This window comes from Clytia hemisphaerica, unplaced genomic scaffold (genome assembly GCF_902728285.1).
Source record: "Clytia hemisphaerica strain Z4C2 unplaced genomic scaffold, Clytia hemisphaerica genome assembly, whole genome shotgun sequence".
Taxonomy (NCBI): Eukaryota; Metazoa; Cnidaria; class Hydrozoa; order Leptothecata; family Clytiidae; genus Clytia; species Clytia hemisphaerica.
The window spans coordinates 1,661,263-1,687,318 of record NW_027103726.1 but is presented as its reverse complement, the minus strand read 5'-3'; the positions used below and the strand labels follow the sequence as shown (position 1 = coordinate 1,687,318).

Genomic DNA, 26,056 nt, shown 5'->3' with positions numbered 1-26,056 from the left:
AGTGATGAGAATCTTAGTTCCGGTATGGGAACCTTATGCAAAATGATATTACCTTTTGCAATTAAAAAATACGGTTTTTTTAGGGTTTCAGTGTCTTCAAAACAGTAAAACGGGGATTCGCTCTTAATTTCCCACAGTTTGAATCTCATGGGTAGTATGCCTAAGAAGAATAAGAATTGGTTAGTCTTATTCTTCTTTTCCAGAGGAAGGAAATATCCGGCTAAAAATACATTTCACTAATATTCGACTAATAATTATTAATTTTCTTTATTAATGCATTAATGCATTGTTTATTTCGTCATTTTGTAATTATGAAATAATTGTATAATAAAATGTTCAAATATAGAAAATATCTTGATTCGTAAAAAATATGCAATAAAAATTACGTCCAGAATTCAAATTATAACCAGATCATTACAAATTAACTACTCAATTAGATCAAGAACAGTTTCACGTGTGCTTTTATCCATTTCATTCTTAAGTAGGTCGAATATTTCTCGAGCCATTTTCCGTTGAGGTCCACGATTGTAGATGACAAGTTCGCCGAAAAGATAAATACCCATTCCCTGAAATAAAAGGAAATAATAAAAAATATGCGAAGACCTTTTTAATAGCCCATTTTTCTTTGGATATTGGCTGCGTTTAGACCAACTGGCATTTGTAATTTGGCATTTGCTCATGAGGGATTCGATTTTAATAGCTTTTCCATTGTATTTTCTGTCATGGCATTTAAGGAATCGTCTTTTTAGAGTCATTACTGAAAAGGTGATTCCCTCAAGTTCAACTTTGACATATCAAACAATGGAAAGCATGGAATTTCGCTAATTTTACAATCTATAGAAAGAACTGAATAAAAAACGTGCAAATACTTTAAAAAATCAAAAATGTCATTTTTTCTCTTTGTTTTGGTTCCTTTGTTTGATTTGAAATGCCAGAAAAGGGGATTCCTTTGCTCAAAATGGCATTTCAAATGCCAACACGCTGCCATCATTAGGCATTTGACAAACCGAACAATTGCGTGGAACAATAGCATTCAAAAGAATACTGCAAGCAATTACAAATGCCAGGCTGGTCTAAACGCAGCCATTGTCAGGATTGCATGATTGCAGGATGCACTTTGAGAATGCTGAATTATTTAAAAAAAGTGTAAAGCTCTAAGACTGAAAGAGCTAACATCCCTCATCTACCCCGTCATTCATTCCGCCCTTTCTTATTCGGGAGGTAAATCAGGCGCTCACGCTCTGTGCTATTTAACGTGCTATTCACGAGTTTCTAATTCCTTCTAAATCTAGAAAATACAGTTGAGTTTCGCTAATCTTATTCATTCGGGCGATTTGCACTAAATCTGTACCGTCCCGTCCGAAATCATTTTTTGCATATATCTCATTAAGGTTAAGTGTTAATGATTATTTTCTTTTTTCATCAGATACAGCTTGGTAATGGTACACTTTCTGCAAAATTTCATGTTTTGTCTATCATTAGTCTGCAATCATAAATTTTGTGTCAATTTTTCCTCGTTTTGGCAATTTTTAGCAAAAAAGTGCTTCAGTTTTATGGTAGCACTTTCTTTCCAGGAAGGTATTTGACCTGGAATTTTGATTTTCCATATAGGCAATTTATTCATGTGTTTTTCTACAAAAAAAGTGTTTTGAAACCTTTTTCCATCTCAGAAAATCTGCAGGGTAGAAAGATTTGAATGGCTGAATATTGTTATCTAGGATAGAGCATATTTTAATTGAGTAAATCTAAGATTCAAAGCTCTTCAGATTTGATTCCAGGGGTACTAGAAAAAATGTCCCGTCCGAAATCATTTGTCCTGTCCGAAATCATAACTTTTCAAATATGTTTCAATTTGTAATAAAATGAATGTTTAACATTCAGAAAGTTATTAGCAAGACCTAAAGGTAAGAAAAATGTTCAAACAGGCCAATTGAAGCAAGTTTTTATACCTTTATTTTAACCTTGAAAATAGGAATTGATTTCGGACGGGACAATTTTCCTGTAAAAATAGGTATTGTATTAAAACCACTACGGGAACAAAAAGAGTGGAAGATTCTCAAGTATTTTCTATTTGGAATAGTAGTATATTTACTTGTATACTTACTGATAATATGTACAAAGAAAAAGTTTAGCAAAACTTGAAATAAAACAGATTTTTATGAAAATGATTTCGGACGGGACAGGAAAAATTTAGTGCAAATCACCCTGAAAAAAGATGAAAAAGGTGATACAGATTTTTAAGATCTATTCTAATTTGAGGAAGGCCTTTATACAAACAATTTCAGGCTGTTCTACAGCTTCCTTACTTCCTCAATACATTTTTCTGATGTATTCTAGCCTTTAGTTTTGCAAATTTTGTCCGTCCGAAATCATTTTCGATATCTACATGTCAATCAAAAGAATGCAACAAAAAAAGGATTTCACCTAAGTTTAGTGATACTTAAATATCACCTGTTACAACCCTTATAATATGTGATACTCTCTCCAGTGCAAGTTAGTTTTGATTTTTTTTACCACAAATTTACCATTTTCATACGCTCTGACAGCTCCATGAGCCCCTATATCTTTATTATTAGGCCTTAAAAGTTGGTGTCAAGGTACATTTCCATGAAATATAGGCTATAGACTGTCATAGAAAAGTAGAGTTATGTTTAAAAAATGAACTTTATTTTTCATGATTTCGGACGGGACACGGTACAGATTTAGCGCAAATCGCCCATTCGTATTACAGAAAGATTCGAATTGTAGAAAGTATTTTAAGGGTTTCTCCTTGACGGGGACTTAAAAAAGTTCGAATCAGAGAAAGATTCGGATTGTAGAAGTTCAAATAAATGAGGGATTACTGCATAACTGTTTAAAGTTTCAAGAAGTCAAGGTACTTTTTGTACCATCAAAAAAGCATACCTGGTCTTCCACAAGAAATCGTTGAACTTCATCATGTCTGTTCATACATCTAAACAGATAATACAGCTTTTATTAGAAAAATGTGGAATCATATTAAAGATACAACATGACTAATAAACAAAATCAGCCAAAACGTTATGAATTATACCCCCAATTCGCTCCACCATTCGATAAAATTGAAAGTGAAACTCTATTAATCGAGACACTCCCTTATTCGATGAAAATCCTATTCCCTTGAAAAACGAATTAGTAAGCGTCAACTCCTTTTATCTCATTCCATAAAAGAAAATCAACCTAACTAACCCTTCTTTTATGATCATCTCGCACCATCTATGCCGAACCTGCAATAGAAGTTGTTGCATAGTCGTTATAACTAGATCAAGAAGCTACAATCAGTGCCGAAATACATTAGCAAATTTGGGTATTTTAAACGTTTTTCAGAATTTAAAGCCCGGGCGAGAATTACAATTTCAGTACTTCCTTCCACTTTCTTTCATTGAATATTTCGATTTGGGAAGGGTTAAGTGGCTTCCAGGCTACAATCAGTGACAAATTATTTGGCACAAAAGGGAAATTCACTGGGGTGTTTTGAAACCTCAATCGATTTGTAAGTGCTCTAAAAGTACGTTGGAAGGGTAGAGTTTTAACTCTGAGTTTTAACATGAGACAAAAGTTCAAAAATGGTCCAGTAGGGCTCGAAATATAGCCTAGAAACCAATTAATCCCTCCCATATCGAAATAATCGATGAAATCAAGTTGAAGGCCTGAAATTGACATTCTCGTTCGAACTTCAATTTTCCAAAAATGGTAAATTAGCCAAAAGTGCCAATATATTATGGCACTGATTGTATGAGAAACTGAAAAATGCCAAATTCTGCTCAGCGGGGGGTCTAATTTCAAGTTTCAAGCAAAACCTTGAAAAAAAGTCAAAATTTTCTGAAATTTTCACGTTTTTCACTTTTCGCAAATTGGACCTTTTCAAAAAGTTAAATATTTCACAAATAATTGATTTTGGTCAATAGCAAATGCTTCAAAATGGCCCAAATCATGCTTTAAAACAAATTTAGAAGGTTTTTATGTAATTTGGGACCCCCCGCAGAGCAGAAATCAGCATTTTCACTGATTGTATGTTAAGCCATATGTTGGAACATTTTTGAGCTTTTAGATCTTGAGATCCTAACGTCCTAAGTTTTAAGTCTAATGTTAAAACTCAGAGTTAAATCTCTACTTTCTAACCGTACTTTAAAGCACTTAGTATTCACTTGCGGTTTTAAAGTTTTGAGGGAATTCCCCCTTTGTGCCAAATATTGCGGCGCCGATTGTAGAATTTAAAGGTTGCTACCCACTCAGCATTTTATGGTCGTCGAACAAGGCACGCGGCTTAATTATTGCATAAATTACATAAATCAAGCCTTAAAAGGCTGTCGCCTTGAGCGCACCAAGAGTTGAAACTTTTTCGCTAGGCTGTGCGGCTTCCCTATTGTTCTTTTTTAAATAGCCAATCAGAAGAGACATTTAACTCTCTTGTACCGTGTGCAAAAATATATCAACAAAAGAAAAAAGAAAAAATGTGCAGCATATCTCCCCTTTATTTTGGATCAGTGGAATAGGAAAAGCGTTCAGGGACCAAAGCGCCCGAGATGTGCACCTTGTTCGACGACCATAAAATGCTGAGTGGGTAGCGACCTTAAAATGTTCCAGCACAGTCACCGAATTTAGTCGGCTTATTTTGTTCCATCACTATATCTTATGTGTAAATATAGGGTTGTAAATATAGCTGACGGGTATGTGCCGCCCAACTTTCTACTTTCGGACCCTTAGCAGGACTTTAAAAAGGAGGAAAATTTAGTGAATTTTACGACCTTTATTCGGACTGTTTTGACCAAATTACGAGGGTAAAAAATCTTTCTATTTTCCGCCCCTTAAAGAGGCTTGAAAGTTCAAAAAAGGAAACTTAAGGGCAGCATATACCCTTCACTTGCCTAGGTACTCTCCGTGGAAACAAAAATAGGTTAAAAAAGAAACCTCAGCATTTCTTTTTGGCATGTTGTACACCAAGTTCAACTGTGTCAATGTTTGTGGTAATATGTTGTCAACTGTCAGCATTTTCTCCAAAAATAATACCAGTTGGTTCGAATTCTATTGAAAGAAAAGATAATAAGATAGTAAACTTTTTGCGAGCGAAAATCGTAGGCTAACTTTATTTTTTTAATCTATATTACGAAAAAACTTTACCAATGAAATATTGATTCTTTTAAAGAGACATAAAAGTAGTAAAATGTAAACATTGCGCGAACCACGTGTCATTAAAGAGAACAATTAGAATCACGTGTCCAAAACAAACTTGTAAAATAATTGAAACAATCAAAGTCAGCCATATTTGTTTTGATCTTTAATTTTGACATGTCACATCTGTTTTGATTTTGTATCCCGCTGCATACGGTTTGTTTACAAATTTCGTCAGTACTTTTATGTCCCTTTAAAGAGATACATTCAATTTTTCAGAAGAACGACGAGAGAGGGCTAGGCTGCACGCATCCCCTCTGATATGTTTTGATATGGGGCTGCGTGTCGTGTATAAAATTCTCTTCCGAGTTACCCCCGTCTTTTGTTTTTATGTTTCAGAAACTTGATTATCTTGATTAGTAAGTTTTATATGAGAGATCTTTAAATTTAATTAAATTTGAATGAAAAAATTTAATGGCTAGAGGTTAATACAAACATTGAAATTCTGAAGCTTTCTAAGAAAATTGAAACAGGTTACCCCAAAATTGGGATAACTCTCGGACGAGAATTTTATACACGATACGCATCCTCCATATCAAAATCAATTCTGGGGATGCACGCAGCCTAAGAGAGGGTGAGAGTACTATCCTATTCCTATCTCACCCCGCGTAATGACGTCAGTTCTTGAAAGAATACTGTATTGTCTCTAAGGGACGTCAATCTCCCCCCTTTTTTTTTTGGAGCAGGGAACATTTTTAAAAGTTATACATGTGGATTGGTGTAGAGGAAAAGGCTTGAGTGAAAGACGTTTTATCCAAGACCCTACCCCGGTTGGATTATTATGAATTGTTAGATTCGAAGCTGATTACTTTTGTCAACTAAAGAAAATGAATGATTTTGATTGGATCATACCAGAGATATTCTATCCTTAAGTTGTTGGTTGTTTTTACGTCGTTTGATACCACGTGCTCGACATCTTTTGTTTGTCGCGTTCGTTTTCTTCCAAAATGCAAACTGATGAGTAGAAAAAAGAGTTTGCCAACATCTTTCTAGCATCTACCGCACCGAGTGCTCACGAGGAATTTTGAAATAAAAAAAAGTCTTGCCTTGTCTCTTTTGCACGAAAAACCGTGTTTCATCGTTCAAGTAAATTAGATATCTGGGTCTGGCGAATCCATTTTTCAAACATGAGTTAATTTTGAGTATCCTAACAGCATTCTAATCGTAATCATGTAAGCACCCTTCCTAAAGCAGATCCTTTAAGTTATTTCTAAATCGATTATACCTCTTTTTCAACTTCTTTGACAAGAAGATTGGCAGATGTATTTTGAACAGCTTTCTAAAGGTAAGAAACATTAAAAAAATATAATAAGTCTTTCTCGCAACTCAAAGATAACATTAATTCATCTTTACAGTTAACTTATCCAAAGAACTTTTTTCTCGTTTTTACATCCTTACAGTGCACTTTCTCTCATTTCGACCTAAGGGTGCACTTTGAGAAGCCTGGAAACCGTACTTTTAATAGCACCTGGGTCTTATTCAGTTCTCCTAAGAACAACAATAACTCACATTTACTAATTTAATACACAAATACCTTATTTGGAATTGTGGGTGACTCAAGCCATTTGGTGATAAATTCATCCTTCAAACACCTTGAGATAAATATCAAGTTTTCAGCCATCATAAATTTGAGAATATTTCATGATTAAAGTTACAAATACTTAAAACATTCTAGAATTGGCGCTCAAACCTTAAGTTGATTAAATTTGGCGTAGATTAATTTTTAGATTAGATTAAATTTAGTCCGAAATTTGGCCTAAACCCATAGGAAAATAAAAGAAACTGGACGAGAAAGAGGTTATGATTCGTGAACTTTAATCTACGCAAAAATTTAGATTCTCAGTTCGCGAAAAAAGCCCAAAATCAATCCACTTAATTTAAATTCGAAAATAACAAAGTACCTTTCGAAAGAGAAGTACTCCGCGTAGTGATCGAATACCATCTAAAAATAATTGGAAAGGTAATTTCAGTAAATTAAAAAAAAAATCAACTTTAAAAATGTTTAAAGAGAACACCTTTATTGGACAACCAATTCTTTTTAATGTACTAAAAGGTGAAAAGTCATACTCAAATTTTTAGTCTTTAGGAAAAACTTAAAAATACCAACAAAATACGGTAATACTTTACAGTATTTTAAGCGTGTTTACCTTCTTATATTTCAGTTTTGTTGAATTTTCAATACGCCGTAGAACTTGGCAAGCTTACCTCTGAAGTAACAAGAGATCCGTTGTATTTTTCTAAATACGATCTCAGAAATTGATCAAAAAAATCCCATCCCACTTTCATTGCCATGTGCACCAACAAGAAATAACCCTGGAATCGAAGAAAATATACATTTCAAAATTTTCGTAATTTTGGGGACCTGTCCGAGATACCATCGCTGCTGTATAGTTTGTTGCACCCCCAAAATTTGGAGGGTGTAAAAAAGCGACCCTTATTGCGATTTTACTTAGATGCCCCCCCCCCCCCCCGGTAAATATCTTACTAACCTTCAGATAATGAACTTGTGAGAACTTCTTAGAGGCGATAGCAGCATTTGGTACTGTCTCATAAGGTCTCACAACGTCTTCGTTCGTTTGCACATTCTGATTGACTGCTTCGATAGCTAGTAACGAAGAAACAGTTTTATATTAGAATCTTTTGGTGTATGCTATCTAAACTTCGATCGGCGGTAATCTCAATAATATAGTCAGAAGTCAGAAAATTCAGTGTGGATGGGAAAAATAGTGAATATTTAGCAGTGAGGATTTAGTTGATTTGATTATTTTAAGTGGGGACAAAAATTGGAGGATAATTTTCCAACGGGAAAGATATTTTGGCCAATTTTTTCCAGTGGGAAGGGTTCCCAGGGAGTTTATGAGAAGGGGGTGTCGTATAGGCTAACTGCTAACAGATTACCCGTAAAGTGTACAATTTCGAAGCCAGAAAGCTCGTCATGTGTTTTTTCAATTTACCTTAGACTTTCGAACGTTAGAATTATAAAACATTGGAATCGCGCTGTTGACGACCAGAATTGAAAACCAAACCAAAAGATGATGGACTAGTCAGACTAGTCAGCTCTAAAAAACTGGAAACATAACCAGAACAAAAGAAAAAGGTAGATGTAGACGATGTTATCGTCTGTCAAAAAAAGCGCCCGGGAAAAATATGGTGCAGAGGTTGCAATACATGAAGTCCCTTCCGGAAAAATGCCGCGGAAGTGAGGTATCATACGAATTATAACCCCCCCTCCAAATTTTTACCCATCCGCGTGGACAAAATTCCCGCCCGACTTTTTATTTCCCACGCGGCTAATTTTCCTTTCTTTTGTACGTATTCGTCTTAGACTATAGGATCGTCCAGGGTAGATGGCAATTGAAAATGTCTTTCGTACATGTATTATATTGAATTTTATTTTACCGGTCATGTAGTTTCGATTACGTTGAGGTCGCAGTCGTTTAAGGTTGTCATCCTCAGTCTGTTCCAGCTCTCCTTCTAACGTCTTATAACGAAGAAGTTGCATCAAGCCAGAATAATCGTCGAACGTTTTATCGTCCGAAAAACTTTCCTCTGAACCCTTTGATGATAGATAATGAAATTAGAAGCAAAATTGACTTGTAGGTTACGCAGGATGTTTAGTCTTAATCTCAAACCTCTTAATAAACCATGGCTATAATATAAGGAGAACGAATCAGTGGATACCAGCAACCTACGCTAAAACAGGGTGTACAGGGATGATAGCTAGCACCAGTTCCCTTACTTGTCCTTTAATCTTTTTCTTTAAAATGATCCCCCACGCAAGCCACCTCAATTTCTTTTGATGAACACACAAGTATAGAAAAGGGGCGCAAAATTTGTTCGAAAGTCCTTTATTGCAGTAGCGTGCCTTATTTTGGACAATAAAATTCCATGTTACAGTGGAGTCTCTAACTCTAACACACACGGAGAAGTTTCGAGGTATGGAGTAGGTATCGTTGAATGAAGGGACCGTGGAACTTGTCCGAGTTAAAGAGACAATAGAGGTCCGAGTTAAAGAGACATTAGAGGTCCGAGTTAAAGAGACATTAGAGGTCCGAGTTAAAGAGACATTAGAGGTCCGAGTTAAAGAGACATTAGAGGTCCGAGTAGACATTAGAGTTAAAGAGACATTAGAGGTCCGAGTTAAAGAGACATTAGAGGTTCGAGTTAAAGAGACATTAGAGGTTCGAGTTAAAGAGACATTAGAGGTCCGAGTTAAAGAGACATTAGAGGTTCGAGTTAAAGAGACATTAGAGGTCCGAGTTAAAGAGACATTAGAGGTCCGAGTTAAAGAGACATTAGAGGTCCGAGTTAAGAGACATTAGAGGTCCGAGTTAAAGAGACATTAGAGGTCCGAGTTAAAGAGACATTAGAGGTCCGAGTTAAAGAGACATTAGAGGTCCGAGTTAAAGAGACAATAGAGGTCCGAGTTAAAGAGACATTAGAGGTTCGAGTTAAAGAGACATTAGAGGTCCGAGTTAAAGAAACTCCACTATATCTTGAAAACTTTTTTTACTTTTAAAACCTAAAATGTAGCCAAAGATAAATCATTACCTTATTAGCAAGATAAACGATTCGGTCTTCAATATAAGTTGCAAAGCCTTCACTAAGCCATTCCTCGGTCCAGTCTTTTGCCCCCACCAACAAACCAAACCATACGTGTGAGATTTCATGAGCAATGCGTGTTGACATGCTTCTATCACCGCATAACACTGATTGTGATAGGAACATCATGTTTGGGCTGTTTATTGAACAAATTAAAGTAGAGTATGGCAGTGGTAAAATTAAACTGATCAAATAGTTTTAATTTATGGGAATTTTAATTGAGATACCGTTAAGTCTAATGTTGACGTCCTTCATTTAATTCCGACACCCTTCTTTAGAGAGGATTAAAATGAAGGTCAGAATCACTGATTGAAACTATATTTTTGATAGCGGTCAGAGAGGAATAAAACTTCTTTTAATAATCAGTTCTTATTAGTATTCTATAAAGAAGGGTGTCGAAATCAAATGAGAAATGTCGACATTAGACCAACTTACGATACCTTTGATGCTTTGAAAATAAAGGGAGATACCTTTCCTATGCTTATATCAGCTCTTGTTATAGGCATTGCAAATTAGCCGACCTCAATCAAATACCACGTCCTCTTGGCCGTTGCTACGTAAATTTTATGGAGCTTTAAGATTGTTGAAATCGAATAGTGTTGTATGAGATTAGAAATTCAATTTTGTGACTATGATGGTTGGCGGATAAAGAGTAAAGAAAAATTAGCGTGGTGGTTTTAAAGACCGATTCACATCCTTATAACAAAAACTATTTAGAAATCCCTTCTCCCTTTACCTTTCCAGACCCATGCAAGCGAAAGATCTTGGCATAATCACCAAGTCCAGCCGTGAAAACGGATAATCTCCAAGGACTTGGCAACACTTTTCCAAATATCGGCCAGCGCAATCCAAATACTCTTCCTCGAACTCTCCAATCTTCGATCCAGCAGCGTACAAAGTTACCGGAACTGTAAGTTGGTCGTCCTCCCGTCGACAGTTCGGTACTTGAATGACACGAGAACTTCTTTGGAATTTGCCGAACGCAAACGCTAAGGTTGAACTCGGTAGCGGAATCTTCATTTCGAAACAAAATACATCTGGAAAGGAAATGTTTTGAAAAGAGTTGAAATATTTCCATAAGATTTTAACGATATATATATATGCTTTAGTGCATTTAGACTAATTCCCTTGACAGTGGTTTTCACATGATAGCAAAAATGAATGAATCTCGCACGGAAAATGGAGGAAAAAATCGATTAAAATGACCAAGAATTGCCGCTTAAAAATGAGGTTTGCACCCCAGAAAAATGCATTATTAGAGAAGAAACAACACCAAAAGACACTCTGACCTGTAGGAAGTGCCACCGAGATGTTCATTATGATTGTTCTGAGCTACCAATCTACCAAATACAGATTTGCTTAACGTTTAAATCTCGAAGTTTTCAATGCCAAAGTTGCGTTAAGATCTCGCCAGAGCTGATTGAACGAGTTGAAACATGCGAAAACACCAAAATCGAAGGACTTCAAAAGAAATTAAAGTATGTGAAAACATCATGAAAGTACAAAATAAAGAAATTTCCCAACTGAAATCAAATGATGTGAACTTTCTTACAAAAGAAATCAAAGAAAGCCTGGAAACAAAGATGAGCATACTCGAGAAAAAGATAGAAACAAAGATCGAGAACATCTTAATCGAAAAGAAGCAAGAGACGAAAGATGTTAGATATGCTGAAGCTGTATCCAAACAGATGAATCAAAAATCAAATAAGGTGGAGAAAATAACTCGATGTGAAACAGTCGGCAAACAACGATCCACAGCATGTAACCTAATTTTCCATGGAATCAAAGAACATCTGGATTCCGATCCCGAGAATACAACGAAAATCTACGACGAGAAATTTATCATTGAAAAGGGTGTGACCAACAATTTTATTTTTATTTTCATAATATATTTCGGGAGATTCTTCCCATCATCAGATTTAATATCTAAAAACAAATATAAAAACAGTTTAAAAACAGTAGAAAATTCAAAACATATACAACTTCGTAAAAAGCATCCTCATACAACAACCTTCCCATAAATACTAAAAACATGTTTAAAAAATCGAGAAATCAAAAAATTAGAAACCAATACATAAAGCGAAACGAAAAATTAAAAATGAATAAAAGAACAATTATATTTTTAGCACTAACGTGCGGCTTTTGTATTCGTCCTTTGTGTTCAATTCAGGTTTTAAGTCTTTAATAAACAAAGCTTCCAGTGTCATTAAGTGTTGTTCATTCTTTGATGACATACCAATTATAGAGACATCCTCAAGGGATATCTCTCTACCACAATCAATGAAATGTTTTCCCACTTGACTCCTTGTGTGCTCCTTAAAGCGTGTAATCAGATGACGAACGGTTTGTCCGACATAGCGCGAGTTACATCGCGGACATTTAAAGAGATAAACTACACTGCTTCGTAGATGCTTTTCGACCTTAGGTTTTAATGAAGGTAGGATCGTTTTTAACTTGCGTGTGGTGAAAACAACTTTGCATGGTGCATTTAATTGCCTTAGCGATTTTTCGAATTTATCAGAAACTTTTCCACGGTATTGAATATAGAACTTTGTGAGATCCTTATCATCTTCTTCTTTTTCTGGTTTTTCGATGATTTTATTGAGCGTCTTTTCAATGATAGGATCATAAAAAGATCGAGGATATTGATTGTTTATCAAGATTGTTTTGGCTTTTTCTAAACTCTCGTGAAAAGATTTCCAAGAGCTACATGCCCGGTAAATACGGTGAATCATTCCCGAAACAACAGCTTTTTTGTACCTAACTGGAGCAAGTGCTAGAAAATTCATCATTAAACCTGTATCAGTTCTTTTTGTGTACCAGGTAGAAGACAGTTTTCGCGCGTTACGTTGAATCAACATGTCAAGAAAAGGAATGTTACCGTTATGTTCTCTTTCTTCTGTGAACCTTAATGAAACATGTAGCGAGTTGATGCTTTCAAGCTTTGTAGTGGCACTAGTTCTCAAGATATCCATAAGGATATCATCAACATAACGTTCATAGATCATTGCTTCTCCTTTGATTGTAGGGTCGAACTTGCTGAGCCAACCATTAGCAAGCATCGGTGCAGGAGGACTACCCATCGCCAACCCATTTGTTTGTTGATAGTAACCGTTGTGTGTGAGCATGAGTACATCGCAACTACAAATATTTAGCATCTCTCTAAATGTTTCTTTATCAACAGGAGGTTTTTCGTATCTACCAGAGAATAATAATTCGGTACAATCATCGATAGCTTCATTGACCGGTACATTAGTGTAAAGAGACACAATATCAAAACTTATGATTTCGTGACCTTCGGGTAGTTCAATTTCACTCAGACCTGACGAAATGCTTTGAGATGAGGTGTTGATGTTGCACTCAGGGACGACTTTTAACCAATCTGCAGTCTTTTTGGCGATTTTGTAATACGCTGAGCCTGGCATTGACAATACTGGGCGTAGAGGTATATCATCTTTATGTACCTTGGCTAAACCATATAATCTGGGTGGCTGACTACCTGTAGGTCTAAGCTTTTCATGTAGTTTCGCGGTGATTTTCTTATTGTCCAATAAATCGTTCAAGAAGTTTGTAATTCTTTCTTCCTCCTTCAGCACAGGATTTTTTGCATTCTTTCTAGGAGGTTCCCACTTCTTAAATTGTGGCAAGTTAATGATAGTATCAAGTTTAGAGTTATATTGTTCAACTTTCATGACGCAAATGCCTACTCCCTTATCAAATGGAATCGCAAGCAATTGGTTGTCTTTCAGGTATTTCTTAGTGGCTTGAATATTTCGACTACATTTTTGCTTATTACAAGTTTTTATATAATTCAAAGTTTTAACGTTGATATCTGTGATGAGATCATCGCTTACGTTTTTCTTCTTGCAGAATTCAATCAAACTATCCAACTCGGTCAAAACGTCATTTTGATTCATCTTTTCAAGCACTGAATTCTTTGGTCCAAGTGATAGAGTTTCCATGACGAATTTGGGGGGATTGTTATCGAGCCTGTAACAGATAACTGTGTTTTTGACATTGAACAGGGGCTGTTTTTGTTCAAGAGATAAGTTCTGTAGTTTTCTGTCGTGTTTCACTTTTTGCTTTTGGCGGGTTGATTGCATTGTGTATCTGAGGTGAAGGATGATTGAGGGTATGCATTCACGAGGAAGATTCTGTTTCAAATTCGAGCGTACTGTTGTGACTTTTTCGAGCATTGATGTGCGGTCTCGATCAGCTTTTACCAATTCCTTTCTTAAGAGTCTGATTTGAAACTCATGCACGGATCTGTCATCAAAGCAGCCATTGTCAGGAATACGAAATTTTAAAAACCGTGGTATAATATTTGCTTTCAAACAGTTCTGAAGAAATGTGACACGAAGACTGTGGCTCTCTGCTTTACGTAAGGTCTTGAGATACTTCAGGAACCATTTCCAACAGCCATTTCGTTGTAGTTTGTCTCTTAGCAATATATAAGGTTCAAACATTGTGGCATCAAATTTATTGAAAAGGGTGTGACCAACAATTTTATTTTTATTTTCATAATATATTTCGGGAGAAATTTATCAAGTACAGAATCCTTGGATTACAACTGGGTATCAAGGACATACAAATTATAAACACACAGAGGATTGGAGTATTCACGGAAGAGAGAGAGGAGGAAGGGAGGTATCGACCAATCAAGGTAGTATTCGAAAATGAAGAAGACAAGAACAAAGTCTTGAGAGCCATCACGACATACAAAGGCCCTCCTTCATCCTATCGGGCAACAGAAGACCTCACAATTATTGAACGATTGGCAATCAAAGAATTATGCAAGAGAGCACATGAGCTCAATGCTCAAATGAAAGACAAAAACATTCAATTTAAAGTCAGGGGAAGCCCCAGAACAAAACTTTACCTAAAGAAAATTACACCAACAAGCGATTGTAAAAAGACAGGTTCTTAGAGGCCCACGGCGTGCCTTGAACCTCAATCCTTTAATAAATAAATAATAAAGTGAATAGACTTTAGTTTAGTCCAAGCTTTGTCCGGGAGTTTAATTCTTTTTGTTGAAATCAAATAATGTCCATAGGGGTCGATTCTAAATTTGTTTAGGGCAGGTGAAGAGTAGGAAGCATGCTTTCCAGTGGAGGTAAATTATTGAAAATTTGTCCTGAAATCTTCCTTTGTGTAGCCTTTCGTTTAAATTTTTTCTCATAAAATCATTGCTTTTAACAATGGTATTGATAAAACTGCCAGTAAGGGATAGTAGAGGGATCAATAACCACTATTTCGACAGTACAGAGTCAATATCTAACGTAGATAGCCCAGTAAATATAGGACTTCTAGACTGTCTTTCGCTTGTTTTCACGGGACCAAGTCCCGTCGTGGAACGTAACATTGGACGAAGCGGGATTTGGACCCCTGGGATCGAGCCTTGACCATTCAGCCATCACTTCAGGATCTTGAAAACTTAACACAGAAAAATTTACCTTTTCCTTGTGATGAGCCTTTAAGCAAATTACTTTTGCATTGAACAACATCTCCAGAACTGAGAGCAATATAACCTTGAGGGACAGTGATGGTTGCTTGCCAGGTTGCCATAGCGACCGGTGGTTCTTGGCAAGGCATCATTGATCTGTTGTTTATAAATGCACCAGGTGTGTAGCAACAATCACTGCGAGAGATCAATAACAATCAATGAGCGTATAATGGCATGCTTGAGATCAAAGTTGCTTTCATTAAGAAGAGGATAGTCTAAGGTAGGTAAAACTTTTTGAGATTTGGTCAAAAGCCCGGGGGAGGAGGTACTGGGTACTAGGGTTTGAGAATGTCAGACGACCACCGACCGACCCTTAGGGAGAATTTATAGAATAGAGAGAATATTAATTCCGTCAAAAGGTATTAAACAAAGTGTTCAACTGATTGAGCCCTAAAATGAGTGTTTTTCTGTTTTTTAAAGTAAACCAGAGACAAACTTTGTTTGATATCTTTTGATTGGATTAACATTTGAGTTGCTGATCCAAGATTGAAGTTTTATTCGTGTGGAAATGTTAATTATAGCGCTATTCTGAAAGAAGTTCATTTTTTCTTCTTCATTTTTCTTCATTTTCTTGAAAAACAAATGAGTGGAAAGTATAAGCACATTTTGAATATCTTTCCAACGAAACCAATCTTTTTACCAACAAATACATGGAAAGTTATAGCCGAAAATAAAAACACTGCACAACTTTTTTTGACACAGACTGTTGCTTTTATTGTAATACAGTGGAGCCTATGTCCCATTTAACAATGCCTTATAAACATTACACCGTAACTCGAAATTTCCTTTACTCGAACAAATTTGTACTCCTCGTGCGTGTTCGAGTTATGGAGACTAACGTAACAAAAAGGAAAAACATACTTCCCATCCTGGTCTTTGCACCATGTCAATGATGGTCCAATCTCTTTAGTCTTGTATTTGATAACTACACATCGAGGCCAATGGTGTCTTGATGTCTCAACATTCCAGACGCGAATACACCAGCCATACACAGCGTACGGGAGTGTCCGGTAATTCAATGATTTTGTCCGATAATTGGTTTGTTCGTTGCCTCCGTCAAGGATATGGCATGAGGAACAAAAGAGGTTGTTGTGAGAAGATTGTGAAGATTCGATTCCTGTTGATTGGCAATCATGATCTATAGATTCAACCTTTCCTCTGCCATCTCGACTCATGGGAATTTCAATTGTTTGACTTGCACGTTCTACAATAGTTCTGTCTTTTCTAGAAAATTCCTCATTCATTTTATCCTCAGCTGCAGTTGGAATAAGCGAATGGTACCCAGAAACTTCATTCTTACTATTTTGAACTAAATTGAGATTCTCCCTATTGCAGCAATACGTATCTTGGTGAAAATGGGGCTTGAAATTTTCTGGCAACACGACTTCCTCTACAGATACGATATCAATGAGAGTGCAATCGAGACACATTTGAAATTCATTTTTACCAACATCCTCGTTGGCTGGTTTCAAAAACAAAATCTCGGTCCCAGAAATACATTTATCATCAAAACTGACGTCTAAGTCCAAAACATAATGTTCAATAATGACTTCATTAACGTTAGCCATTAGTGGGACGTCTTTTAAATTGCTATCTAATACGTCTGGTTGTTCTTCGTCTTCAATAGTGATGCACTTTGATGGTTCCTTGCTTTCGTCAGATATTGTATCAAAACCTGTTGTAGGCTTATTTTCCAGATCTTTTATCATTTCCTCACAACTATTAGCGATTAAACTATCAGAAATGTTTGGTTGATCTTGATCATTGCCGATCTGTTTCATATTCTCTTCGTAGTGAATTTTTAAACATTCGATACTTTGTTCACCTTCGTTATTAGTCGGAGCAGTTGGAAGATCCAGTTGTTTATCAAGTGGATCTGTATCATTTTGAACCGCACCAATATCCGTGGTAACTGTCTGTAAACTAGTGACTCCATGTGATTGATCAGACACGATGTTCCGGCGATCACCGAAGCTGTTATTAAACGAACCAACCAATCTACATTTCTCACACAGCCCTTTCAAAACACTTTCAGTTTCTCGATAGACATCTTCAAACTTCCAAAAAGAAGCTTCTTTATTTCTGGTGTTCGTATCCAAGGAACCTTTATCCTTCTGGTCAATGACACCATGTTCACCAAGAGCTAAATGAACCATGTATAACAAAACAGGGAAAGTGTCCGAAAAAGATTCATTATCTATTATAAATCCGGACACGGCTAGATCCTCGAATGCCAAATTTTCAAACTTCTCTTGCAAATAGTTGAAATGGACACCATAAATTGACGCGTTACTGTGAGTTTTAGACCAACGTACGACTTCCTGAATGATGGAATGAGGGTTGTGAACAGAGCAGATAACAACAAAGAAAGTATCCTTCTCAGAGCTGGCGATAGGTGGCGATACTTGATCAATCAAAGAAATATCATTAATATCAAGATTTGTAACAGCATGGTCAAAATCCAACAATCTGGTCTTTAAATTACACACGATGGCATCTTTCAAAAGAACGGAATTTGATTGGTATTCGTCATACACGAGAACAAGATTGACCAATGAATTAATGGTTTTAGGGTGCGTTATCTAAAGTAGCAAAAAATGTCCTAGTTTAATACTATCAAAAAATTGTAACAAATATTTTTTTCCAGAATTGAAACATTTTTACCACAGACAGCACCAAATAATTCATTTTGAGAAATTATGTGAAATTTGAAATTACATGGAAAGTTAACCCTGAAGAAAGCTTCTAGCAATGGAAGTTGAACGCTTTACGGTTAAGGAACACAGAAAATCATGTAGTTTTTTATTTCTATTTTTACTATCTATAGCACTGATAATGGCATTAGGCCAAAAAGCGAAATTGCTTGAATTTTTAAACAAATGTTTTTTTCTTCACTTGATAATATGGAAAATTTCAGAATTAACTTCAAAGCCTGCGGAAATACTCTCTGATCAAAAGACACACCTGGTCCTCAGTTTCTTCATCACCAAGCATCTGACGAACAACATCTTTCTCTAAATAACACAGTCCCATTTCACGAACAAGGTCTGGGAACAGACTATACGAAACTTCTTTAAAAGTCCGCAAATAAACATCTCTCATTTTTGATGAGTTGGAAGAAGACATGACTTTTGAGACGAGATACAGGTCTGCAGTTTGTGAACCAGTTTCGTAAACTTCTTTGGCGCTGCCAGAAAGAATACATTCTAATTTTTCATTTAGCCAACAACTATCCACAGGCCAATCCTAAAATATAGAAGTTTGTTTAGTCGTTACTTTTCAATCGTGAAATAAACAGAAATGAACAGTTTTTTTCTAAATAACGCATTCCTCTCTTCAAAATTCTATGAAGGGTGTACAAGTGTATTTTTGGGACATTCAACGGCCATGGATATTCGATTACTTTCGCAAGGTCAAAAAGTCTCAAAATTTACGACATAAATTTTAGCGAATTCAAGACAAAAATCTTTTTCGCGACCATAAACTTTCAATAATGGTCCTAGAAAGACTGTTCCGAAAAAAGCCAAAGTTTCTGCTCGTGAGATTTTGTACGCCTAAAGTAACCTACAGGCGTCCGACATAGTCGAATTTGTCTTACCGTATGAGATGAATTCAATTTCAAGGTGAAACATGATGAAATATGCGTGATCTTTAACCGTGAGCCAAACATATCTTGACACGTGCAAACGAAATCATGTAGCGAACAAAACTCTTCAAATCCATACCTTTTACTAATTTCAACTGGTGTGCATGAAAAAACCTATGAAAAAACAAATAGGAAGTCTATCGGATGAAAATCTTTAACAGGCTGTCTGTTATTGGGTAGTCTGGATCGCGGACTTTAGGCTATAGATATCTTCTATAAGTTATATAACAATTGTAAAATTGTTAAAGATCCGCCTTTCGACCAAAATCAAAAAAAATCATTTTTCAAAAAAGGGTTAAAAAAGATTGAAAATGTATCCTCAAACGGTTTTCGGACTGTTCGAGAAATCAAAAAATACCCTATTTTGCAGTAATCCTTCCATGTGCGGTGACGAATGCTTCTTTAGATATTTGAATCGGTTTTAGATAAATAACCCCTAAAAAACATTGTACTTACCTGACCTTGTGTACTTGAATGACAACTCAACAATACCATTATCTCTAAAACACATTTAGAAGAAGAAAAATGATTTAAGTCATAAACACAAGTCAACAATCTTAAAAACTCTTCTCTTACACCTTCTAACTCAGTTCAATCACAGGAAAAGCTTGTAAAAAGTGTTTGTTTTTAATCATTTCCCAAAGGCCAAAACTAGGGAAAAGAATTTTTTCATCTTATAAATCAAATGTGGATTCGAGTCTACATATGACTTGAACATGCACGGGAAACACACATTTGTTCAAGTTAAGGAAGTTTCGAGATATGGAGTAAAGGTTTATAGAGCATTGTTAACTGAAAGGACACAAAAAACTTGCTTGAGTTAAGGAGACATTCGAGTTAAGAAGACCTCACTGTACGTTTAAATACTGACCGGCATTCGAATTCCATTGCACATTAATGAAGGATCTGATTTTCATCAGCATCTCAAGACGGGAAGCGAATGACAATGTGACACAAATGTAATGTGAAGAACCTGAAAAACAAGTGATGCTTTTATGGACCTACCTGGTTATGCATTTAACATATATATAATTGATATCTACGTGAGCGTGACTATTAAACAATCATTCAGAACACAAATAGTGACGATCTATTAAAATTAGTCGTTTGTTTCTTATAAAAAACGTTAATAAACCAAAATTTCATGCTCTTGAAATATTCTTTCATATTCAAGACTTCGTGAGCAAAAAAAAACATCTATCTCATCAAAAAATTGAGTAACTTGGCTAAGAACATTGATGTATGCTTATAGTGATTCTTATTAGATAAACATGCGTTTTTTAAGCCAACAAATTTTTTTACAAAAATCTGCTTGAACCATCTTTTACCTATGATGGTACCCTACTTTCATGCAAAAAGTCAGAAAAAATTAATGATCTAATTTTTCAACCTGTTTTTTAGCCGTTTTTTGGCCCAAATTTTTTTTTCGAAAATCGGGCTCCGTCACATTCGAGGGTTTATAGTTATGCATCTTTGTGCAAAAAATCAGAAAAAACTAATGAGCCAATCTCGAGAAAAGCTGGTAACTAACGATCGAACGGACAAAGGTTAATTTATAGGACCTCCACCGGGGTAGGTCCAAAAAATTAAACAAATGCCTCAGTTTGCGACCGCAGTCGAGGGCAAGGTTCGCAAGGTTGTGGGTTCAACCCTCAGCCGGGTCATACCAAAGATTCTCAAAATGGTAATTGATACCTCTCTGCTTGATGCTCAGCAATAAGGAGAAGGATCAAGGGTAAGTAGAGAAATCCAGGGAGAAAGAGTGGCGCCCTTCCCTATCTTCGGGTAGATAGCTATCGAAAGAGGAGCCTTCGGGTCGCCTCCGACTGCGGTCGTAGACTTACCTTTTTACTCATCTATGAACTAATATACCTAGTAATATAGAGCATCACACGCCTACTTAAACCAAAGTTTACTGTAAATTTTCTGAATTTTGAGTGCAAATTTCCATGGCCAAACCTTATTTTAACATTATCAGAGATTTTTAGAATATTACCCTTCAGTGTTAACTCTAAGAACTTGTTGATCCAGTTTCCATAATTCGATTGTGGTGCCCTTATGTTGAATACTATCAAAATCTACAAAATGACAACAAGATTATGAATTCAAGACTTCGTTGGTTAAAGCTTTAAAGCATGAATTTAAAAGCTTGTAGAGTGCAATTTGTTCGTATAGTACCCTTGTCTCACAGCCCCGGGGAAACTCTTCCCGACAGTGGGTATGAGAATTTCTATCTAAATCCAAAGAGGGTAGAAATTCTATCGTTCCCCAGATCAAGAAATCCAGTTCAAAATAAGAAAAGGGCGTGGTTACCTTTGTAAATGGAGCAAGCAATTTTGGATTATGTAGCAAGTGAGAGTTCAACTGGAATTCTTCTCGAGGATCACTGGTTTCACCAGTACCATCAACAAAATGTTGAATTTCTTGGGTCACGTGTTTCTCAATTGATTGACAGTTTTTCGGTGTGTTTAAAAGCCAATATGATACTTGAAACAAATTGATAAGAATTAAATGCATTCTCTTTTTGCAGCGGTCACAGCAAGACTTCTTTCTTATGAGACGAAAAATGGAATTGCAGAATTTAGAGACGGAATTCAGTTGGGAAGGAAGAACTTTTGACGCTGTTTTCATTAATGTCAGTTAACATTGATGGAGACAAGCTCTTTGCTCCAGGCCTGATTATTTTTAAATTATTTGACACTTTGGACTTCAAATACCTTTTTTCTCATGATAAAAAATTGTGAGGTATTTTACTTGATAAAAATCGGTTTAAAATTTGCCCTCATGGTATAATCTTTTATCATGATTTACTTCATTGGCCCTTTTAACGATGACCCTTTTTTGCGTTATTACACGTTTTTTTTTTTAAGAAACACACTTTTAAGAAACAAGAGGCTCAGAATGCCTAAAAACTAAGAAACATCTAAGAAACATGTTGAGGCTGAGAATGAGAAAATAACATTTTTAAATTCGTTTTTTAAGAACCTTCCAATCCAGCCTTCCATGAGGCTTGATTATGTCAAAAAGTTTAGAAACATGTAAGAAACATTTAAGGCTCAAAAGGCCGATTTCTTAAGAAACATCGAGGCTGTTTGGTAAAACTAGTTTCTTAAAAAACAACAACGTGTATTCCGTCACTTTGGCGTAAAAAGGGACGGCTTAAGGGATTAAATTACGGCAATTATTTTTCGTAATAAGAGGACGGTGTAAAATTGGCCAGCGTAAAAAGGACCGGAATGGTGTTGTATATAGAGTATGCAGTGCTGACGATTCCTGAAAAGGACGAAACTGCTGTGCCACCCAAATCTCCTGAAAGAAGATAGTTGGACAGAAATTCTTATTTCTTCACATACATATGATATACATTTTTTACCTGGTATTTGATCTGGATAGTTATTGAGGGAATGTTTGGTGCAATGTTTGAAATCACATCTAACGTACCGACTGTCTTCCGTTGTTTCGCAAAGAAAAACAGTACTGCTGTAGAGATTGTCCATTCGTAGGGTCTAAAAGTGAACGTGAAGGAAGGTAGAGAAATCACGAATGCTTCCCTAAACACTCTGACTGGAAGCGCTTGGGATTCGAACACAACCCATAGTGTCCTCCTGGGTTGGTTCCCCCCACTAAAAATCCAATTTTTTCTCCATTCCCCCCTCTTTTCTTTCCCCCACCATATTTCAAAATTTTTCGGTTCCCCCCTCTTTTTTGAATTTCCCCAGCTATTTGAAGATTTTGCGGTTCCCCATATGGTTAACATAAAAATGCCTTAAATCAAATTTGAAATTTTGGGAAAACTTGAAAATATAGCCTTGAAAGTGCTGGGAAAATGAAATTGTATTGAAAAGTTGGTTTATTTAAAAAGATTTGCTGATTTTATTACTTAAACAGGTTTTGCAATAAGATAACCTTGAGATCAGTGAAGTTCCCCCATTCAAAATTTCCTAAATTTATGGTTTTCCCCCCTCTTTATTTCCCCCCAGCAAATTTCAAATTTTTCATTTTCCCCCATACTTTAAAAATAGGGCCAAAATCAGAATCCCTCCCCTTTATAAAGGGGGGGGGGGAGGACACTATGCAACCCAATGTGGTGTAAGTTTATCGATCGAAACCTTGAACAATGAAAAATGAACATGTGATTTCTAAATTCGTTCAACTATGTATGTGTGTGAGTAGGAGTTGAGTTACGCGAAACATTTGCATTTAATTTTGGCATTGACATATTCAGCTAACCCATTATCAGTTTTCGCTAACGAGAAACCAACAAAAATTAGAGAATGAGTTGTCTACAGCTAATATCTGTAGGTCAGGAAGCTGTTAAAGGGCTACATCATGGATATGTTATAGCGGAGCTGGATAAAGGACGAGAATTCCTTAGCGGATTGCTTCTTTGTCTTTTCTATTGTAAACTGTTGATAATAGAAATCCATCTCTGTCCCCTTGAGTGTTCTGTTTTTATAAGAAAAATGAAGCAGACAAAGTATTCATGCAGTACGTTTGCACATATTTTGCTTTGATGTTCCCGCTTTTCATCAAAATAATATTTGTAGAAGATACCCCAAAAGCTTCCTTGTAAATGAAATCCATTTTTATCAGCGTGTGTTATGAATTTGAGAAGCTTTCATGATTTCTCTTTAAAAATTTCGGATGTAAATATTTTGACAAATATTGTTTCAATTTTTTCCATAATCAGACATACCGCCTTGCTATCTGAAAATATCAGTTAGAAAGTGAGGCACCCCGCGGTGTAGCGCGGTATTTCAAATGAAAAAGTACTATTTATAATCTTAGAGAAGAAACTTCTTATAACTTTACTAATGAAAACAATCTTTTTCATTATTTTAAATTGTCATTCACCAATGTTTTACAGACCCTCTTGATAATTAAAAGTTTTTAATCGTGAACGATAAATGCAGCAGCAGAATCATTGGCTAAGAGGAAATCCAAATTTCACGAGTTTGTAATCAAAAAAGTTAAATTTCATATCAAATTTTAATGTCAGGGACAGAGATAGAACAAGGCTTTTTTAAATGTGCGTTATCCAGCTCCGCTATAACATATCCCTGGCTACATACACTACACAATATATTGTCAGACAATAGATTGATAATATATCGCTGAATGCCGGCAATATATTGAAAAGGTGTCTGCAATATATTGTCAGCTTGATTTGCAATATTCCAACAATATTGGGGGATTCTTTACAAAAAGAAAATCTCTTTTTATAATAGAGGACCTGTTGTTCACTCCGTACATTACGGTCCGAAAACTATATTGTCGAATATTGCTCACCAATATATTGTGTAGTCTAAATAGCCCTTTAAGTAAATTTCTCCTCACTGTCATTTCGGATGACGAAACATGGTAAGCAAGTTTGCGCGCTCAATAAGAGGCGGCCCAATAGCTCTTATCTCGAAAGCTGTCTACCCGAAAGTAGGGGAGGGTGCTACTCTTTCTCTCTGTATTTCTCCACTTACCCTTGATCCTTCTCTTAATTGCTGAGCGTCAAGCAGAGAGGCATCAAGTGGTTTTTTGTACTAAGTACGAAGTCTTTAGTATGACCAGGCCAGTGATTAAACCCACAACTTTACGCACCGTAGCTGGTAGTCTACCTTCATGATTCTATGGCCGCTAATAGGAACATATATATAATCACATATGGAGAGGATATTTGACTCAGGAATGCCTAAGCATAGATTTATAAAGCCCGAAGGGCTAGATGTCGTGCTTCGGCTGAAAAGTGTGCCGTGGTTAGGTAGGAAATCCTACACCTAGGTCACGTGACATTACAATAGAATTTCAGCGCTTGACCAATCAGAAGCTTCGCGGGTTTTCAAAAACAATAGCAACAATATTTTTTCCGATATTCACTTTCTTTTGCCTGCGATGGCTTAAAGCACGACATCTAGCCCTTCAGGCTTTATAAATCTGTGTACCCAAGATCACTTGAACATTACTTCCTAATAATGGTACGTTATTTCACACATTAATTTCAGGAAAGGAGCTGGAAATTTTAAAATAATTAGAGCTTTTTTATCGTGACTTTTAGGCCAAAATTTTATACGAAACAAGTTATTTAACAAGTCATTTTGTCTGTTCTGATGAGAATTGTTTTCACGAAAAGAATGATTTGGAATACCACAACACAATGACAGTCAATCGTCAACGCGTAAAAATGGATTCATAAGTGCGTCATACCAATCAACGAACTGACGTTAGAATCCTTTCCAAAACGAACGAGCTTTACGCAGGCACATTTCACAAGAATAACTGTTTGGTTTCTTTATAAATCAAAGGTGATTGCGTAACTTTAAAAACCACAGACAGGAAAATGCCTCTCTATTTGGTTTATTTGTCTCAGACATAGTGACGCACTTTGCATTTCTAAACTTTATGAGTTTTTGATAGCCTTAAAGCCAACCCATCGAAATGTATAGTGAAGGGTAATTAAAATACTTTTAAACTATCATTTAAACTTAAATCAAGATAGGATATACCACTTGTATCTGATCATAGTCGATATGACTTAAAACTAAAAATAATTTAAGTTTTCATAATTGGAATAAATAAAAAAAGGCGGTAAGTAGTACAATACAGTATAACCCGAACACACACGGGGAACATAAGTCTGTTCGAATTAAGGAAATTTCGAGTTATGGAATAAGGTTTACGAGGCATTGTTAACTAAAGGAACCATAAAACTTGTTCGAGTTAAGGTGCCATTCGAATTATAGCAGTTAAAAAGACTCAACTCCATTAGTGCGAGAGGAAAAAACTTCCGTTAAGTTGCACATACTGCACGTGCACAGAAAAACCTTGAAAAATGAGACCAAAAATGTCAACACTTATAATACCACTTCAATTATTTGTTGACGCTGTCAGAAAAAATAAACAAGAATTTGTGTATATACTTAAATGTGGAAGGTAAATTGTGAGGTATGTCTGGTCCTGTTTTAAAAGTCGATCTCTCTGAGTGTGTATTTTGCTGTATTTAAAGTGGTTTCACTGTAAATGGTGGATGGGGTTATTTAGTTATTAAGTCAAGATCTGAGCTGTTATCTCTGACTTAGGATAGGGCATATTCCCATTTAAGAAGAAGTCGGGGAAGAAGTATATCT

The 26,056-nt window shown here is 36.0% G+C and overlaps 1 protein-coding gene across 1 annotated transcript in view; it reads right to left on the bottom strand.

Moving 5' to 3' along the window:
- Positions 1–220: 220 nt before the first annotated feature.
- LOC136804732 (aminopeptidase O-like) overlaps positions 221–26,056 on the bottom strand; it is a 31,470-nt gene continuing 5,634 nt past the window's right edge. The window contains exons 2-23 of the mRNA XM_067061336.1: positions 22,315–22,447; positions 21,255–21,427; positions 20,938–21,019; positions 19,813–19,914; positions 19,398–19,441; positions 18,894–19,055; positions 18,260–18,541; positions 16,157–17,877; positions 15,246–15,430; positions 10,529–10,829; positions 9,742–9,928; positions 8,590–8,746; positions 7,680–7,795; positions 7,396–7,503; positions 7,092–7,132; positions 6,725–6,782; positions 6,416–6,469; positions 6,043–6,144; positions 4,930–5,043; positions 3,208–3,245; positions 2,905–2,953; positions 221–566 (exon numbers count right to left, since the gene is read on the bottom strand). Of these exons, the coding sequence (XP_066917437.1) occupies positions 426–566; positions 2,905–2,953; positions 3,208–3,245; positions 4,930–5,043; positions 6,043–6,144; positions 6,416–6,469; positions 6,725–6,782; positions 7,092–7,132; positions 7,396–7,503; positions 7,680–7,795; positions 8,590–8,746; positions 9,742–9,928; positions 10,529–10,829; positions 15,246–15,430; positions 16,157–17,877; positions 18,260–18,541; positions 18,894–19,055; positions 19,398–19,441; positions 19,813–19,914; positions 20,938–21,019; positions 21,255–21,427; positions 22,315–22,438 (4,341 nt within the window). The 5' untranslated portion in view covers positions 22,439–22,447 and the 3' untranslated portion in view covers positions 221–425. The remainder of the gene's footprint in view (positions 567–2,904; positions 2,954–3,207; positions 3,246–4,929; positions 5,044–6,042; positions 6,145–6,415; positions 6,470–6,724; positions 6,783–7,091; positions 7,133–7,395; positions 7,504–7,679; positions 7,796–8,589; positions 8,747–9,741; positions 9,929–10,528; positions 10,830–15,245; positions 15,431–16,156; positions 17,878–18,259; positions 18,542–18,893; positions 19,056–19,397; positions 19,442–19,812; positions 19,915–20,937; positions 21,020–21,254; positions 21,428–22,314; positions 22,448–26,056) is intronic.